Raw genomic sequence first — 18,082 nt, 5'->3', positions numbered from 1 at the left:
CGCCACCATCACCCTCTGAATGCCATCTCATGGAAAGTTAAAATGGCCGCTCAATTCACACGCGTTTCATGACACCCCATTAAAGGAGACAATTAACTTACACCTGTAGTAGTTGTGGCTCTAAGACCTTGTGGAAGAAGCGAGTCCTGATCTCACGGGCCAGAGCGGCAGCCGTTGTCTGCATGAGGAAAGAGAAACGTAGGTGTTACTGGCAGCAGCTGCAAATGCAGGGTCAGCCAGTGAGAGCACAGACCAAACAGCTTCCACCCGCAACTGGTGAATGCTGCTCAAGTGGGAAAAGGCACCTGGCCGTTAGCTGGTACTTGGTGAGACGACTGGCACCCTCCTGTAACCAGGTGGCAGGGTCACTGAGCAGCAACACAGGCTTTCACAGCACAACGGTAGAGTTGCAGGTTTGAACGCGTTCTGTCTGTATGGAGTTTGTACGTTCTCCCCATGACCTGCGTGGGTTTTCTCTGAGATCTTCAGTTTACTCCCACACCCCAAAGGCGTACAGATATGTAAGTAAATTGGCTTGGTAAATATAAAATAAATTGTCGCTAGTGTGTGTAGGATAGTGTTAATATGCAGGGGTCGCTGGTCGGAGCAGACCCGGTGGGCCAAAGAGCCTGTTTCCGCACTGTATCTCTAAACTAAACTTATTCCCAAGCAAGACCAATGTAAGGATCGGCTCTCCGAGCAGTCTCTGGTTCGAACTGTTATAAGTCAGGATTTCAGCACAGCCTCGCTGAGGATTAACTTGGCAAGAAAGGCCACCTGTCTGAAAAGTTCCAGATCAACCAGTTGCACTTCAAACTTGATTTTTATTCAAATTTTCAATGTTTGCTTAGGTCATAGTCACAGAGCATAAAAACTAGCCCTTCAGTCCAACTTGTCTATGCCAAAGATGCTAGACCCATGTGTCCGTGTTTAGCCCATATCCCTCGAAACATTTCCTATTCATGTACCTGTCCAAGTGTCTTGTAAATGCTTTTATTGTATACTTATGTTGCCAATTTGTTTGCAAGATGAGCCCAGGATATCAACCATAGTTCTGATCTGAAACTGAAATCTTGTCCAGATATTCTGGCTCTGTAATGCATTGCCCTGCACCTGTTATACCAGTAGCTGTGTGCAGCAATACAGTCATTGGTTCCTGTGACACTGAACGCTTCAGCCAACCCTCCAACACCCCGTGGAGCCCACACACGCCCTCAAGAGGACGGAGTAGGTGAAACATTCCAGCGTGCACCGTGAGTGCTACATACCTTGTGGGCTTCTCCCACCAGCTGATCACAATAGTGCAGCCACGAGAGGAAGGACACCACAAATCCCGCATCTGCCCCATCAGGAAATGTGTGACTCCACAGAGCAGAGGCATCTCAGCCCCCATTAGGCTCAGAAATCAGCAGCATATGTGTTCAGACCTTGAGCAGCAGATGCAGGGGAGATGCAATATGTCAGTTCCAGGCAACACCATTAGGGACTCACTGAAAATCAGATTCTCACTGTTGCCACAGGATACTGAGGGGCTAAGCTTCTGAGAACACGGATTACAAAGGGATCAGAGGGAAATGGGCCACATGCGGGCAAAGGTACGTACACATCTCGGCCAGCATGGATGAGTTGGGCCAAAGGGCCTGTTTCCATGCAATACGACTATGTATGTTGCACTGTTTTTGCACTGTTGGCCCAAACAGTAATATCTGTGGGATATGCCTATGAATCATGTTTATAGGCAGTCTTTTCATTACCGTCCATTGAGTTTCATTAAGTTACATTCTTTTCAACCCTACAGCAGCTGGCATTGTAACATGTTTAAATCATCCTTGAGAAATAAACTTCTTTTCTAATATTTCCTCAAAATTTTAAAATATAGATCTTGTGTATTATACATTCGCAATCACACCAATGCCTCAACTTCCTTAGAAGGCTTAGGAAGTTTGGCATGTCCTTCACAACTCTCACCAACTTCTACAGATGCACAATAGAAAGCATTTCATCAGGATGCATCTCAGCTCCATTCAAGACAACAAGAAAGTGCAGGGAATTGTGGACGCAGCCCAGACCATCACACAAACCAAACTCCCTTCCATTGACTACATTTATACCTCACGCTGCCTCGGCAAGGTCGGCAGCATAATCAAGGACGTGTTGCACCCTGGTCACTCCCTCCTCCCCTCTCCCACCAGGCAAGTTGTTTAGAAGTGTGAAAACACACACCTCCAGATTCCGGGACAGTTTCTTCCCAGCTGTTATCAGGTAACGGAATCATCCTACCACAAGCAGAGAGCAGTGCTGAACTACTATCTACCTCAGTGGTGACCCTCGGACTATCCTTGATCGGATTTTGCTGGCTTTACCTTGCACTAAATGTTATTCCCTTAGCATGTAAATGGCCCGATTGTAATCATGTATTGACTTTCTGCTGACTGGTTAGCACGCAACAAAAGCTTTTCACTGTACCTCGGTACACGTGACAATAAGCTAGACTAAACCGACTGAACCTTCTTCAGTGGGAATTCCAGCAAACGTCGCAGTATCTGAGCAAGTCTACGTCACACATCCCAGCTGTGGCGGGTTTGTGCAGAGGCACGGCTGTGCAGTGCCAGAGGCTCTGCAAGAGAACATGGGGTCCCTGCTCATCACACGGAGATTGGTGGTGGTGGTGGTGTGGAAGGCGATCTGAGGCTGCAGCAGGAACGTCGGGTGGGGCAACGGCAGGCGGAATGTCATCCTGACAAGTGATGGCATCTATGCACTGTGGAACTCAAATGGGGGTAGGACGTGCACAGTGGGTGGCAGAGCACCAAGGAATGCTGACAAACTTAGGGGACTCTTGGTCCAAGTCTGCATTGTCCTGAAAGTAGCAGCACAGGCTGATAGGATGGGGAAGAATGCACTTGGAAACATAGAAACATAGAACATAGACTTGGCACGTTTGCCTTCATAAATCAGGGCATGGAATATAAGAGGTAGAACTTCACCTTGCAACTTTTCAAAAGACCAGCTCGGTCACATGTGTGTGTGTAGTTCTGGTTGCCAGACTATAGGCAGGATGAGGTTGCAATGGAGAAAATGCATTGGATAAATGACACCAGGAAGAAGTATAGAGATTCACACCGGATGTTGCCTGGATTGGAGGACCTCAGTTGTTGGGAGAGATCGAGTAGGCTGGGCTTGTTTGCCCTGGAGTGACTAAAGCAAAGAGGTGATCCTGATGGAAGTATATAAGACTATGAGAGGCATCGAGTCAAAATCACGTTTCCATCAACAACAGAAGGAATTGTTACCCCTTCCTTTTAGCCATGGAAGGGGTAACAAGAGGACATAGGTTTAAAGTAAGAGGAAAGTTTGAAAGAGGATCTGAGGGCTATTTTTTCCCCGTGGTTGATATCTGGAACAGCCTGACAGAGGGGCGGTGGAGTCAGATACAATCATTACATTTAAGAAGTGTTTAGACTGACTGCAATGCAGAAGGATATGAAGCTAATGCTTGCAGTTGGGTTAGAGTAGGTGGACAACAAAGTTGGTGTGGAGGTGGGAGGAAAGGAGCTGTGCTGTACAACTCAATGTTCTGTACAACTCAATGTGCTGTACAACTGAATAACAGCTGTTGTTTATCCAACCATACATGATGGAAACATGCGTTTTAGTCCCACAAGTCCTCGTTGATCATCAAGCACACATCTACACTGAATGTGTAGGAAGGAACTGCAGATGCTGGTTTAAACCAAAGATAGACACAAAATGCTGGAGTAACTCAGCGGGACAGGCATCATCTCTAGAGAGAAGGAATGGGTGAAGTTTCGGGTCAAGATTCTGCTTCAGTCTGCCTGTCCCGCTGAGTTACTCCAGCATTTTGTGTCTATCTCCCATCTACACTGATCTTATTTTAATCTCACCACATTCCCATCAATTCCCCCAGAAACTACCATTGCACTCACATACAAAGTTATAACAGCTAATTAACCCGTATGGCTTTGAGATAGAGCAGGATGTTGGAGCACCCAGAAGAGACCGGCGCAGTCATAGTGAGAACAAGCACAATCCACACAGACAAGTCATAGAGCACAGAACAGACTCTTCGGCCCAAATGGTCCATGCCAACCAAGATGCCCCACCATGCTAGTTCCACGCCTGCGTTTGACTAATATCCCTTCAAACCTCTCCTTTCCTTGTACCCGTCTCAATATTTGTTAAATGTTGTTTTTCTTACTTGTTTCAGACACTTCCTCCAGCATTTCATTTCACATTCCCACCGCCCCTCAAGTTGCTATTATATCTGTCCCTTCTCATTTAAATCTATGCCTTTTAGTTTTGATTCCCAGCCCTGGGCGAAACAGACTGTGCATTTATTTTATTGATCCCCCTTATGATTATATACACCTCTATGAGATCACCCCTCAGCCTTCTATTCTCCAAGGAATCTATTCCTAGCCTATCCAACCTCTCCCTATAGCTCAGTCCCTCAAGTCCTGGCAACATCCTCATCAATCATTTCTGCACTCTTTCCAGCTTAATGGCATATTCACTAGCAGGATGACCAGTGGCTGGGTGGCACAGTGGTAAGGTTTCTGTCTCACAGTGCCAGAGACCAGGTGGGTATTCTCCAGATGCTCCGGTTTCCTCCCACACTCCAAGGGCAGCACGGTAGCACAGTGGTGGAGTTGCTGCCTTACAGCGCCAGAGATCTGGGTTTCATCCTGTCTACGGGTGCGTATAGAAACATAAAATTGCACAGGATAGGCCATTCGGCCCTTCGAGCCTCACCGCCATTCAATATGATCATGGCTGATCATCCAAAGTATTCCCCCTTCTCTCCATACCCCCTGATCCCTTTAGCCACAAGGGCCACATCTAACTCCCTCTTAAATATAGCCAATGAACTGGCCTCAACTACCTTCTGCGGGAGAGAATTCCAGAGATTCACCACTCTCTGTGTGAAAAAAGTTTTCCTCATCTCGGTTCTAAAAGATTTCCCCCTTATCCTTAAACTGTGACCCCTTGTTCTGGACTTCCCCAACATCGGGGACAATCTTCCTGCATCTAGCCTGTCCAACCCCTTAAGAATTTTGTAAGTTTCTATAAGATACCCCCTCAATCTTCTAAATCCAGTCTTTCTTCATATCTATCCAGTCTTTCTTCATATGAAAGTCCTGACATCCCAGGAATCAGTCTGGTGAACCTTCTCTATGGTAAGAATGTTGATAGAATGGAGTGACTGGGCTTGAATACACTGGAGTTTAGAAGGATGAGTGGATCTTATTGACATATAAGATTATTAAGGGATTAGACATGCTAGAGGCAGGAAACATGTTTCCGATGTTGGGGGAATCCAGAACCAAGGGCCACAGTTTAAGAATATGGGGTAGGCCATTTAGAACGGAGATGAGGAAAAAAACGTTTTCACCCAGAGAGTTGTGAATCTGTGGAATTCTCTGCCTCAGAAGGGATGGGGGGGGGGGGGGGGGGGAAGAAGGGGGGATGGAAGGGGGGGAAGGGAGGGGGGGGGAAGGGTGGGGAGAAGGGTGGGAAGAAGGGTGGGGGAGAAGGGGGGGAGAAGAAGAAGGGGGGGGAGAAGGGTGGGGGAGAAGGGGGGAGGGAGGGAAGGGAGGGGGGGGGAAGAAGGGGGGGGAGAAGGGGGGAGCCTACGATCTCTGTCTCTTCCTTTCTTTTTCCCGCCCCCCCGACATCAGTCTGAAGAAGGGTCTCGACCGGAAACGTCACCTATTCCTTCGCTCCATAGATGTTGCCTCACCCGCTGAATTTTTTCCAGCTTTTTTGTCTCCCTACAATATTTGCACAGTTAACTACTCCTGAATGAAGAAAGGTCCTAACCCAAAATATTGCCTATTTCCAAAGACGCTACCTGACCCTCTGAGTTACTCCAGCGCTTTGTGTTTTTTGCTTAGAATTCTGGTAACCTCTTCTGCACCAAAGCCTCTACATACTTCCTGTAATGGGACGACCAGAACTGCACACTACATTACATTTGCGGCATCATCAAATAATTATAAAGCTGCAACATGACTTCCTAACTCTTATACTCAAATTTAAAAAATGCCTTTGAGAGATTCACAACTGTGAGAGAAAGATTTCTTGATTGGAACGGGAGTCAAGGGGAGAAGGCAGGACATTGGGATTAGGAGGCAGAGATCAGCCATGATTGAATGGTGGAGTGGACTCAATGGTCTATTTCTACTCCAATAACTTGTGAACTTGTGGAAGAAAAGATTTACCTCAACTGTCTTTTGCTGAGGTGGAAACCCTGTTCTGTGAGAGGAAGTGCCCACCTGTCAGAACTCTCCATTGATAGACACAAAGTGCTGGAGTAACTTAGTGGGTCGGGCAGTATCTCTGGAGAAAAAGGATGGGTCGGGACTGACTATCTGTTTATTATCTTAATTTAAGATAATTTAAGATAATAATATTTTATTATCTTAATTTAAGATAATAAAATATAATACGATTCTTCTTCTTCAGATACCTTTGTTAAGGTATTTTTAAATGTCTGCATTTTTATTCACCGTGACATTGAATTCCAGAATGCAACTAGGAGTAAAACCTATTGGGAATGGCCTTTCTGATTCATGGATTATCACTTGGTGAAAGCATCTCCTTCATAAGTTTGTGTTGAGTTTGTGGTCACGTGTACTGAGGTAGTGAAAAAAAAGCCTTTGTTGCCTGCAGAAGTCAGGGATCATGTGGAATTCATCACTTAAGCAATACGAAACATTGCAACAATGCAAACATCTCTTCATTTTCTGATTCTTAAACTTGAATAGTTTTATGTACCGCCAGTTCACTCTCCCCAGCAACTCAACTTGTCCCGGGTCAGTGGCTTCGGGTATTAGCCTGTAGAGGTCAGCCAGTCGGTCAGCCAGTGTTCGACATAATGCTGTGCCTTCGACCAGGTACTGTGCTGTCACGTCCTCCGGTAACGTGACTAACAGGAGCAAGCTTTCGCAGGCCTTCAATGCAAATCGCTTTTCCTACACGGGGAGAATATAGATATGATGAGAGCTGTAAGCCAACATTGTATTTGTATCACTTATTATCATCTTCTCCACAGCCAACATTGGACCAGTGTGGGCTCCATCTTTCCTTGATCATAGTTGCTGGCTTTCATTTGTCCTTTTGCATACCTTTCATTCATTTGGTTCTTTGTACCTTTTCATATTTCTCGTTTCCCTCTCTGCTGACTCTCGGACTGATGAAGCATCTCAACTCGAAACCTATTTCTTTTCTCCAGAGATGTTGCCTGACCTACAGAGTTACTCCAGCTTTTTGTGTCTATTGACAATTCTACGTCCCTCGTCTAGATTTCCAGCAGAATCCACATTTATAAAATCACAGAACTACTGTGGAGTTGGGTGAGGCCATTCAGCCCATCACGTTAGTGCCAGCTCCAGGCACAGTCCCACTCCCCAACTTTTCAGCCGTGGGCTGCAAACCATTTCCTTCAAGTGCCCATGCAATTCCCACGCAAGCCATTCTGTTCCCAACTGTTGGGTTGTGGTGCTGGCTGGACGGCACTGTACACTGGCACAGACATGGTGAGCAGAATGGCCTTTTCTGTGATAAGTTTGGATTATCCTGTAACTGCACTCATAGCACCCTGTTGGCATACACCCATCCCCTTAGATTGTGTCCCAAATGTTCAATCTTTGTCATTGAGCCATGTTCTATTAATTAGAGTTGTTCCCTCCTTACCTGTCATGATCTTGTATACCTCGACCAAATCAGGCTTGGCATGGAAACTAGCCCTTTGGCCCATCTAGTCCACATCAACCAATGATCACCCAGTCATACTAGTTCTATATTATCCCAATTTCTCTTCCACTCCCTACACACTAGGGGCAATTTACAGAGGCCAATTAACCTACAAACCTGCGTGTATTTTGGATGCGAGAGGAAACCGGAGCACCCGGAGGAAACCCACGTGGTCATAGGGAGAATCTGCAAACTCTGAGGTCAGGATTGAACCCATGTTCTCTGGCACTGTGAGGCAGTGGCTCCACCAACTGCGCTATTGCTGCCTGAAACCCCAAACATCAGGAGCCATTGGAGCATAATTTCACCATCTCCTACAATAGATACAAAAATCAGCGGAACAGGCGGCATCTTTGGACAGAAGCAATGGGTGACGTTTCCGGTCGAGGCCCTTCTTCAGACTGAGCGTCAGGGGAGAGGGAGTTACAGAGATAAGGAAGTGTAAGAGATCAAAAGTGATGCAGATCAAGGAAAATGTAGAATAAACCATTGTTAGCTATGAGATGGTGACAACAAAACCAACAGAGATAAAATCCAGAACCAGGGGCCACAGTCATGGAATAAAGGGGAGGACATTTAAGACTGAGGTGAGAAAAAACTTTTTCACCCAGAGTTGTGAATTTGTGGAATTCCCTGCCACAGAGGGCAGTGGAGGCCAAATCACTGGATGGATTTAAGAGAGAGTTAGATAGAGCTCTAGGGGCTAGTGGAATCAAAGGATATGGGGAGAAGGCAGGCACGGGTTATTGATTGGGGACGATCAGCCATGATCACAATGAATGGCAGTGCTGGCTTGAAGGGCCGAATGGCCTCCTCCTGCACCTATTTTCTATATTTCTAATTTTGCTCCTATCACTGATAACACCACATAACTTTGGACATACCTGACTTGAGGTGAGGGTGAGGACAGCATGAAGCAGGTTCTTCTCCAGCTGAGTGCCTTTGGCCTTGGGACTTGTACCTGCCACAGGTTGGTCAGTGTGCGATGGGCTGGCCCCTGCTGCCAAACTCAATCTTGATGCGTGTGTTGAATCAGCTTCTTGCTGCTCTACTTCACTCTTTTCAGAGGAACATGACAATGATCTTTGGGACTCAGCAAAATTCTTCTTCTGCAAGAGCAATTCATTAGAAAAAAGCATCAGCATAACTAAATAAAAAGAGCTAGTGGTCACATTGACAAATATCTTCATTTCAATAAACTCAACACGACAATAGTCTCAATCCTTCAAGAGGGAGGCACAGTGGCGCAGAGTTGCTGCCTGACAATGCCAGAGACCCGGGTTCGATACTGACCTTGGGTGCTGTCTGTATGGGAATTGTACCTTCTCCGTGTGATCGAGTGGATTTTCTCCGGGTGTTCCGGTTTCCTCCCACACTCCAAAGATGTGCAGGTTTGAAGGCTTTGGTAAAAATTGTACATTGTCCTTAGTCTGTAGGATAGTGCTAGTGCATAGGGTGCTCGCTGGTCTGTGCAGACTGGGTGGGCAAAGGGCCTGGTTCTGTACTTCATCTCTAAATTCTAAAGTAAAGTCTAAAGTTGAAAGAGCCTTTCCTGGTCTACAGCAGTCATTGGTCACAATGTGGTTTACCTCACAAATGCAGATTGGGTGATTGCTTTCCAGAGCTCCTAGTTCAGACCACAGGAGTGACCTAAAGCTTAGCTGCCTCTCAATAGACAATAGACAATAGGTGGATTAGGCCATTCGGCCCTTCGAGCCAGCACCACCATTCAATGTGATAAGGGCTAATCATCCCCAATCAGTACCCCATTCCTGCCTTCTCCACATATCCCCTGACTCCGCTACCTTTAAGAGCCCTATCTAGCTTTCTCTTGAAAGTATCCAGAGTACCGGCCTCCACCGCCCTCTGAGGCAGAGAATTCCACAGACTCACCACTCTCTGTGTGAAAAGGTATTTCCTCATCTCCATTCTAAATGGCTTACCCCTTATTCTTCAACTGTAGCCCCTGGTTCTGGACTCCCCCAACATCGGGAACATGTTTCCTGCCTCTAGCGTGTCCAAACCCTTAATAATCTTATATGTTTCAATAAGATTCCCTCATTCTTCTAAATTCCAGAGTATACAAGCCCAGCCGCTCCATTCTCTCAGCATATCACAGTCCCGCCATCCCGGGAATTAACCTTGTAAACCTACGCTGCACTCCCTCAATAGCAAGAATGTCCTTCCTCAAATTAGGGGACAAAAACTGCACACTATACTCCAGGTGTGGTCTCACTAGGGCCCTGTGCAACTGTAGAAGGACCTCTTTGCTCCTATGCTCAACTCCTCTTGTTATGACGGCCATATTAGCTTTCTTCACTGCCTGCTGTACCTGCACGCCAACTTTCATAGATGGGAGCGAGAGAGGGAAAGCAAGTGCTACTTGTAGTTAGAGAAGTCAATGTTCATACCGCTGGGTTGTAAGCTACCCAAGCGAAATATGAGGTGCTGTTCCTCCAATTTGCAATGGGCCTCCCTCTGCATATGGAGGAGGCCCAGGACAGAAAGGTCAGTGTGGGAATGGGCGGGGGAGTGTTGAGCAACCAAGAGATCAAGCAGGTTTAGGCGGACCGAATGGAGGTGTTCAGCAAAACGATCAGCGAGCCGGCGCTTGGTCTCCGTCAGCAGTCCACATCTGGAACAGTGGATACAGTTAATGAGGTTGGAGGAGGTGCAAGTAAATCTCTGCTTCACCTGAAAAGACTGTTGTCCTTGGACAGAGTTGATGGGGGAGGTAAAGGGACAGCTGTTGCATCTCCTGCGGTTGCAGGGGAAAGTACCTGGGGAGGGGGTGGTTTGGGTGGGAAGGGACAAGTTGACCAGGGAGTTCAGATTCAGATTCAAACTTTATTGTCATTGTGCAGTGTACAGTACAGAGACAACGAAATGCAGTTAGCATCTACCCAGAAGAGCGAACATAGAATAATGAGCACTAAATATATATACGTACATACAGTGGTAGTAGTGCAATTTATCTGGGGGGAGGAGTGTCCGGGGGGGGGGTGACTGGCAATCACTGAGGTACAGAGTTAAGTAATGTAACAGCCGCAGGTAAGAAGCTGTTCCTGGACCTGCTGGTCCGGCAACGGAGAAACCTGTAGCGCCTCCCTGATGGGAGGAGGGTAAACAGACTGTGGCTGGGGTGGGAACGGTCTCTGCGGAAAGCAGAAAGGGGTGGAAAAGGGAAGATGTTTCCAGTATTGGGATCCCGTTGGGAGGTGGCGAAAGCGTTGGAGGATAATATGCTGTATGCGATGGCTGATGGGGTGGAAGGTGAGGACAAGGGGGACTCTGCCCTTGTTAAGAATGGGGGGAGGGAGAGCAAGAGCGAGGCTGCAGGATATCGAAGCAACCCTAGTGAGGGCCTCATCTATAATGGAAGAGGAGAACCCCCGTTCCCAAAAGAATGAGGACATCTCCGATGACCTAGTATTGAACACCTCATCCTGGGCGCAGTTGCGGCATAGACGGAGGAATTGGGAGTAGGGGATAGAGTCTTTACAGGAAGCAGGGTGGGAAGGTGACTACACTTCTTTTACTTAGAACCTGATGGATTCATTTGTCTTTATCTTTCTACATCACTCTCTTATTCTCACGTTTCCCTTTTCCCTGACTAGTCTGAAGAATGATCTCGACCCGGAACGTCACCCAATCCTTCTCTCCAGAGATACTGCCTGTCCCGCTGAATTTCTCCAGCATTTTGTGTCTATCTTTGAAGAATTGTACCTCGTCTTCCTTCTCGGCAAGTTGAAGCCCTCAGGACTCAATATAAACTTCTCCAACTTTAAGTTTAGATACAGTGAGGAAACAGGCCATTTGGCCCAGAGTCCATGCTGACCAGCGATCCCCATTACACTAGCACACACTACACACTAGGGACAATTCACAATTTTTACTAAAGCCAGTTAACCTACAATCTTGTATGTCTTTGGAGTCTGGGAGGAAACCGGAGCTCCTGGGGAAGCCCCACGCAGGTCACGGGGAGAACGTAAAACCAGGATCAAACCCGGGTCTCTGATGATGTAAGGCAGCAACTCTGGCACTGCACCACGTGTGTGTGTGTGTGTGTGTGTGTGTGTGTGTGTGTGTGTGTGTGTGTGTGTGTGTGTGTGTGTGTGTGTGTGTGTGTGTGTGTGTGTGTGTGTGTGTGTGTGTGTGTGCCGTGTGTGTGTGTGCCGTGTGTGTGTGTGCCGTGTGTGTGTGTGCGCGTGTGTGTGTGCGTGTGTGTGTGCCGTGTGTGTGTGCCGTGTGTGTGTGTGCCGTGTGTGTGTGTGTGCCGTGTGTGTGTGTGTGTGCCGTGTGTGTGCCGTGTGTGTGTGTGTGTGTGTGTGTGTGTGTGAAACATAGAAACATAGAAATTAGGTGCAGGAGTAGGCCATTCGGCCCTTCGAGCCTGCACCGCCATTTAATATGATCATGGCTGATCATCCAACTCAGTATCCCGTACCTGCCTTTTCTCCATACCCTCTGATCCCCTTGGCCATAAGGGCCACATCTAACTCCCTCTTAAATATAGCCAATGAACTGGCCTCAACTACCCGCTGTGGCAGAGAGTTCCAGAGATTCACCACTCTCTGTGTGAATTGTGTGTTTGTGTGTGCGCCATGTGTGTGTGGACAAACAACAGTTAAAATACTCAAACCTAGTCCCCACTGCTATAAATGTTGCAGTCGAGTATCTTGCATTTGGGGACATCTCAGGCATCAGCACACCTCGAGCATTGGGAACACCTTGCCTGGGACAGCGGCTGTAGTGATCAGCAACACTCCGTTGCCAGGTTAGTATGCTCACTCTTTCATGCCGCTTCAACCACAACTGGCCACTTCTACCCGTCATCAACCTGACTCAAGTTGTCTATTTCTATCTGTCGTCTGGCCTGCTGGGCAGGTGCTGCCTCCCTCGCATGAACAACACGTCACACCGAGAGGCATCATCTGAACCTAGCCGCTACGTTCCTGCTACAAACTTACCTGCTACCTTCATTTATTCTCATCCTGTCAGAGATATTCCATTTGTCCTACCCTTCCTCCCCGACTTGCTGCTCAACACTGACTTGTTCTCTCTTGTTCCCCTTATCACTAAACAGTTTGAAGAAGGGTCTCGACCCCAAACATCCCTCCAGAGATGCTGCCTGTACCACTGAGTTATTGCAGCTTTCTGTGTCTATCTTCTTGTTCTCTCGCTGACAGTTATGATGAAGGGTCCTATCACCGAATACCCTCTTGAATTTTATGAAAATCCTTGGGATTTTCTGATGCATTTTACTGTTTCTATCCACAGTGGCTGTTTCCAATATTGATGTTTTAGTTCATATTTCTAGCTCCTACAGTGTTGTCTATTGTGTCAGGTTCTTAACCCAATGGAAACATAGAGAGACTGCAGTCATTGATGGACTGAAATCTCACATCTGTGCATAAAATCATGAGAGGAATAGATCGCATAGATGCAGAGAGTCTCTTGCCCAGAGTAGGTGGATCGAGGACCAGAGCACATAGGTTTAAGGTGAAGGGGAAAAGATTTAATAGGAATCTGAGGGGTAACCTTTTCACACAAAGGGTGGTGGGTGCATGGAACAAGATGCCAGAGAGAGGTAGTTGAGGCAGGGTGTCTCCCAACGTTTAAGAAACAGTTGGACAGGCACATAGATCAGACAGGTTTAGAGGGATATGGATCAAACGCAGGCAGGTGGTACTAGTGCAGTTGGGCGGAATTGCTGTTTCCACACTGTATCATTCTATGACTTCACAGCCCCTGTAATGTTATATAGGAGAGACTCACAGGCATTTTCATACTGACTCAAGTGGAAGGTGAAAGCAGGGCAGGGAAGGTGAGGGTAGGTTCCTCTGCCAAAGCATGTGATGGGTTGATGGAAGATTTATTAGAGGGAATAGGAGAATGCAAAGAAATGTAGAGAATCCCGGAAGGTTACAGTCCCCAAGCATCTTATTCAGTTCGAAGATAGACACAAAATGCCGGAGTAACAGCGGGCCAGGCAGCATCTCTGGGGAGAAGGAATGGGTAATGTTTCGGGCGGGGACCTTCTTCAGTCCTTCTCTCCAGAGATGTTGCCTGTCCCGCTGAGTTCCTCCAACATTTTGTGTCTATCTTCCATGCATTCATCCTATCCATGCTCCTCCCAATTTTATACACCACTATAAGATCACCCCTTCATCCTGTGCTCCAAGGACTGCAAACAGCATCCTAACTACAAAAGGTGGCCTTCCTGGTTTCAGCCCCAGGCCATGTCTGCAATACCAAAAGCAATGTCAATGTCAAACTTCAACATAATTCTAGTTAAGTAACCAACAGCCCCCCCCCCCCTTTTTATATCCCACCTCGGCCTTGGTTGAGGAATTATCTGGATGTGCACCTATTTGTCCCATTATCCTGCCTCCCTTCCTCCTATATCGCTTCCTCTGGCTTTACATTTTGCATCACTTTTCTCCTTAGCTCACAGCCACTTGTCTATTCCCATCTCTGACCTTAACTGCCATTCAAACTCACCCACCTGTCACTTGCCTGCATTTGTCCCGACCCCACCTCTCTTCCAGCTTTCTCCCCATTACCACAATCATTCTGAAGAAGTATCTTGACCTATTCATGTTCTCCAGAGATGCTGCTTGACCTGCTGAGTTACTGCAGTGTTTTTTTTCCATGTCGTAATTTCAGCCCAACATACACAAACTGTAAGATGTATTGGATGCAGATAGACAGTGATGTGACAGTGTAACAGATGATACATTGGCTGCAGCAACTCAACCTACCTCTATGAAGAAGTTCATCAGGTAAGGATCCTGCTTTATTTTCACACAGACTGTGGTTAGAAACTGCGCTTCTTCTTTTTCCGTATTGGATGCCGGGTCCCCGCCACACAAACAGATCAACTTCTAGCGGATCCAACGGAGAGCAAACAGGAAGATTAGCCACGTGACGGAGTCTCCACTTTAAAACTTTACACCAACGTAAATTATAACTAGATTGTGTAACGTTCAGAAATGACAACGTAAAGAGGAAACTGGAAAGCAGTAGGAGTCAAGGCACTCCTGCTGGTTTAAACCCAAGATAGACACAAAATGCTGGAGTAACTCAGCGGGACAGGCAGTAACTCTTTAGAGAAGGAATGCGTGAAATTCTCGACATGAAACGTCACCCACTTCTCTCCAGCATTTTGTGACTATCTTCGAGTTAAGGTACCTGTTCACTGAGACTGCTGTCAGCTCGCGTTTTCTACGGGGTTACGTGCTTGAACAGCAGTGCATAATTCAAAAACACATAAATTAAACACATACGCGACTACGATGTCAGCAGTAAATATGTGCGCTTTATTACAAATATACGAGCACATAAATCGAGCTTTGGCATTAAAGGAACAAGTGCGGTATTTTATAAAGATATAAATCAAACACATGTAAAGTGTGAGGGGCCTGTAACTGGGTCAATTATGCTGCGGATGGAAATCACTAAACTCCGCACTGTACATGGGAAGCAACCAGTTGATGTTCTGTCGTAGAACATGGTCAATACATCCTCTGGACCATCCTCTTGTTTCACCCATTATCTCTTGTACATGAGGTGCTGAGCAGCTTCCCAACAACCATCACGCCATTGAACAATGACTGCCATGGTTACACTGGCCTTTCGTTTTGTTTTGCACTAACATTGGGTTTTTTTATGATTGTTATCAGCTGAGTACTGCGTTTACAGATCTATTACGCGGCTGCAAGAAAGAACTTTATTATTCCACTTTGGTCCATATGAGAATAAAACACTCTTGACTCTTGAGTCTGACATGGCTGGGCACGATGGAAATGCCAGGAGCCATTCCAAGTACACGCTTAGACAGTGCAGTCAAACACGTCGTAGACACCCCTTGCTCAAATGGGGTAGAACAGCACCTCATATTTGGATGGGTAGCTTGCACCGTAGTGGTATGAACAGTGACTTCTCTAACTTTAAGTAGCCCTTGTTTTCCCCCTCTCTCTCCATCCCCTCCCCCTTCTCAGTTCTCCTACCAGTCTTACTGTCTCCGACTACATTTTATCTATGTACCGCCCACTCCCCTGAGAACAAGGGTCTCAATTTAAAATGTCACCTATTCCTTCTCTCCAGAGATGGTGCCTGTCCTGGTGAGATACCCCAGCATCTTGCAGACACCTCGTTTCTTGATTAGAGCGGGCGTCAAGGATTATAGGATTAGGAGACAGAGATCAGCTATGATTGAATTGCGGAGTAGATTTGGTGGGCCGAATGGCCTAATTCTACTACTATAACACGTGAGGCTGTGACACCCACTGCCCAAAGCCTCACAGAGCAGTGATGGAGAATGCAAGCTGCATGTCAGGGCGAGTGAGAAAATGGGTAAGACGGTGAAAGTGTTTGGCTAGTGGGAGAATGCACGATACTCACCTGCACTGGGCGGTGCACGTTGACATGAGGCAGCAGCGGCTGCTGAATCTGCCCAAGGAGTTTGGTGACCAGGACCAGTACCTGCTGTTTCATACCGGGGGGATACTGTGAACAAGGAGACAGACAGCAGAGATCAGCTCGGCCTCACCTGAACCAACTCCCAATGTTCCCTGGCAACCCAACCTCTGCCCAATAACCCACTCACACTCCGTACCACACTGTAGACAGCCCAGTCCAACCCATCTCCATCTCTCCCTTCCCTTCACACCAGTGGTGCAGCTGGTAGAGCCACTGCCTCACAGCACCAGAGACCCATGTTCAAGCCTGACCTCAGGTGCTGTCTGTGTGGAGTTTGATGTTTTCCCTGTGACCACGTGGATTTACTCTGGGTACTCAGGTTTCCTCCCACCTCCCAAAGATGTGCGTGTTTGCTGTTTAAATGGCCTCTGTAAATTACCCCCAGTGTTTCAGGAGTGGATATGAAAGTGGGATAACATAGAACTAGTGTGAACAGGTGATCGATGGTCGGCGTACACTCAGTGGCCCAATGGGCCGGTTTCCATGTTGTATCTCAAAAGTAAACATTTCCACGTCAATCCTCACTTACCACTGAGCATTTATACCATTGCCCCTTTGCTCATCTCACCTCCCAGCTCCACATACTTACTGCCAAAATTCACCCATTCCATACATTCCCAGCGACACCTCTCATCAGCACTACCCCTCCACACCAGTTGCTTCCTCTTATCCTCCATGCCAGCGTGTTCTCACATATCTCACCATTAATTTCCACCCTCCTGCCCTTTGTAGTGTGTATCCCTCCCTCCCTATTAACTTTGCTTACCCCCGCCTTGGCCAGTGTGCAGAGGGTCTCCAGTATTTTGTGCTGCAAGAAGTATTCCATACATGGTCCCGTCTCTCCCGATTCACTCTGCTTCTCCTCGTAAACAAGTATATCCACCATCTGTCTCAGGCGCCATGGGATGTCCGTCTGTTTCACCGGAAGATTTTCATCTGGAAAACAGCATCTTTGACCATCACGAGGGCACATTTGTCTTCATATTTCCAGCCACCAGGGACTGCCCATTCACTTCCAAGAGGAAAAACTGATCTTGCCATGACAATGACACATGGTAGACCCTGAAGCAGTCAGCACATGTACTGAAACAACACAGCGCACTGATCCAAACCTGGTGAAACCAGTTACTGATTCACAATATCTGTTCCTTAACCCAATGGTATCAACATAACTCTAATTTCAGGTAACACTCCTCGGGTAATATTGGCAATTTGTCCAATCCTCTGGCTTCCCACTAATCTTTACTATGTTATACGCCTTCTCTAGTTTTATAATGTCCTGCCTTCCCTTGACAGCCGCTGTTGCATCTTTCTCCCCCTAGAATCTTTCTTCCTCTTTGGAATGAAAAGATCCTGCATCTTCCGGATAATTCTTTCCTTATTCCTGCCTCTATTCCCTGTGTCCCACCTGGGTGTGTATCTGTTTCACTCGCTAGCTTGCTCCCCTCTTTCCCCTTCCCCCTACATCCCTTCCTCTAACTTCACATTTCACTCTGCTCTTATCTTACACCTTGTCTCCTTTTCATCTCTGGCTTTTGTCCAACCATCTGCCTATCAAACCACCTCCCGCCTCCACATCTATATCCACACCCACCACTTATCATGCCCCATCTCTTTTTGAGCCTTCTCCCCCTACTTTAACCAGTCTAAAAAAGGGTCCTATCCTGAAACATTGCCTGTCCATGTTCACCAGAGATGCTTCTTGACCCGCTGAGTTACTCCAGCATTTTGTGTTTTTTTTCTGTAAAGTGCATGCGAGGGTTTTGTGAAACAGTTTGTAGAGAGCTCTACTTGGTCAAGGGCTGGACATGGCTCTAACTTG

General features: G+C 47.0%; 1 protein-coding gene across 1 annotated transcript in view; it reads right to left on the bottom strand.

Moving 5' to 3' along the window:
• Window positions 1-18,082, bottom strand: part of LOC129713141 (FHF complex subunit HOOK interacting protein 2A-like) — a 56,167-nt gene that overhangs the window by 32,414 nt on the left and 5,671 nt on the right. Inside the window, exons 3-10 of the mRNA XM_055661967.1 lie at window positions 17,027-17,196; window positions 16,183-16,287; window positions 14,541-14,663; window positions 8,661-8,885; window positions 6,799-6,995; window positions 6,297-6,305; window positions 1,269-1,362; window positions 102-178 (exon numbers count right to left, since the gene is read on the bottom strand). Coding sequence (XP_055517942.1) covers window positions 102-178; window positions 1,269-1,362; window positions 6,297-6,305; window positions 6,799-6,995; window positions 8,661-8,885; window positions 14,541-14,663; window positions 16,183-16,287; window positions 17,027-17,196 — 1,000 coding nt within the window. The remainder of the gene's footprint in view (window positions 1-101; window positions 179-1,268; window positions 1,363-6,296; window positions 6,306-6,798; window positions 6,996-8,660; window positions 8,886-14,540; window positions 14,664-16,182; window positions 16,288-17,026; window positions 17,197-18,082) is intronic.

The sequence above is a fragment of the Leucoraja erinacea genome, chromosome 35 (genome assembly GCF_028641065.1).
Source record: "Leucoraja erinacea ecotype New England chromosome 35, Leri_hhj_1, whole genome shotgun sequence".
In the NCBI taxonomy this organism is placed as follows: domain Eukaryota; kingdom Metazoa; phylum Chordata; class Chondrichthyes; order Rajiformes; family Rajidae; genus Leucoraja; species Leucoraja erinaceus.
This window is presented reverse-complemented; position numbering and strand designations above follow the sequence as displayed.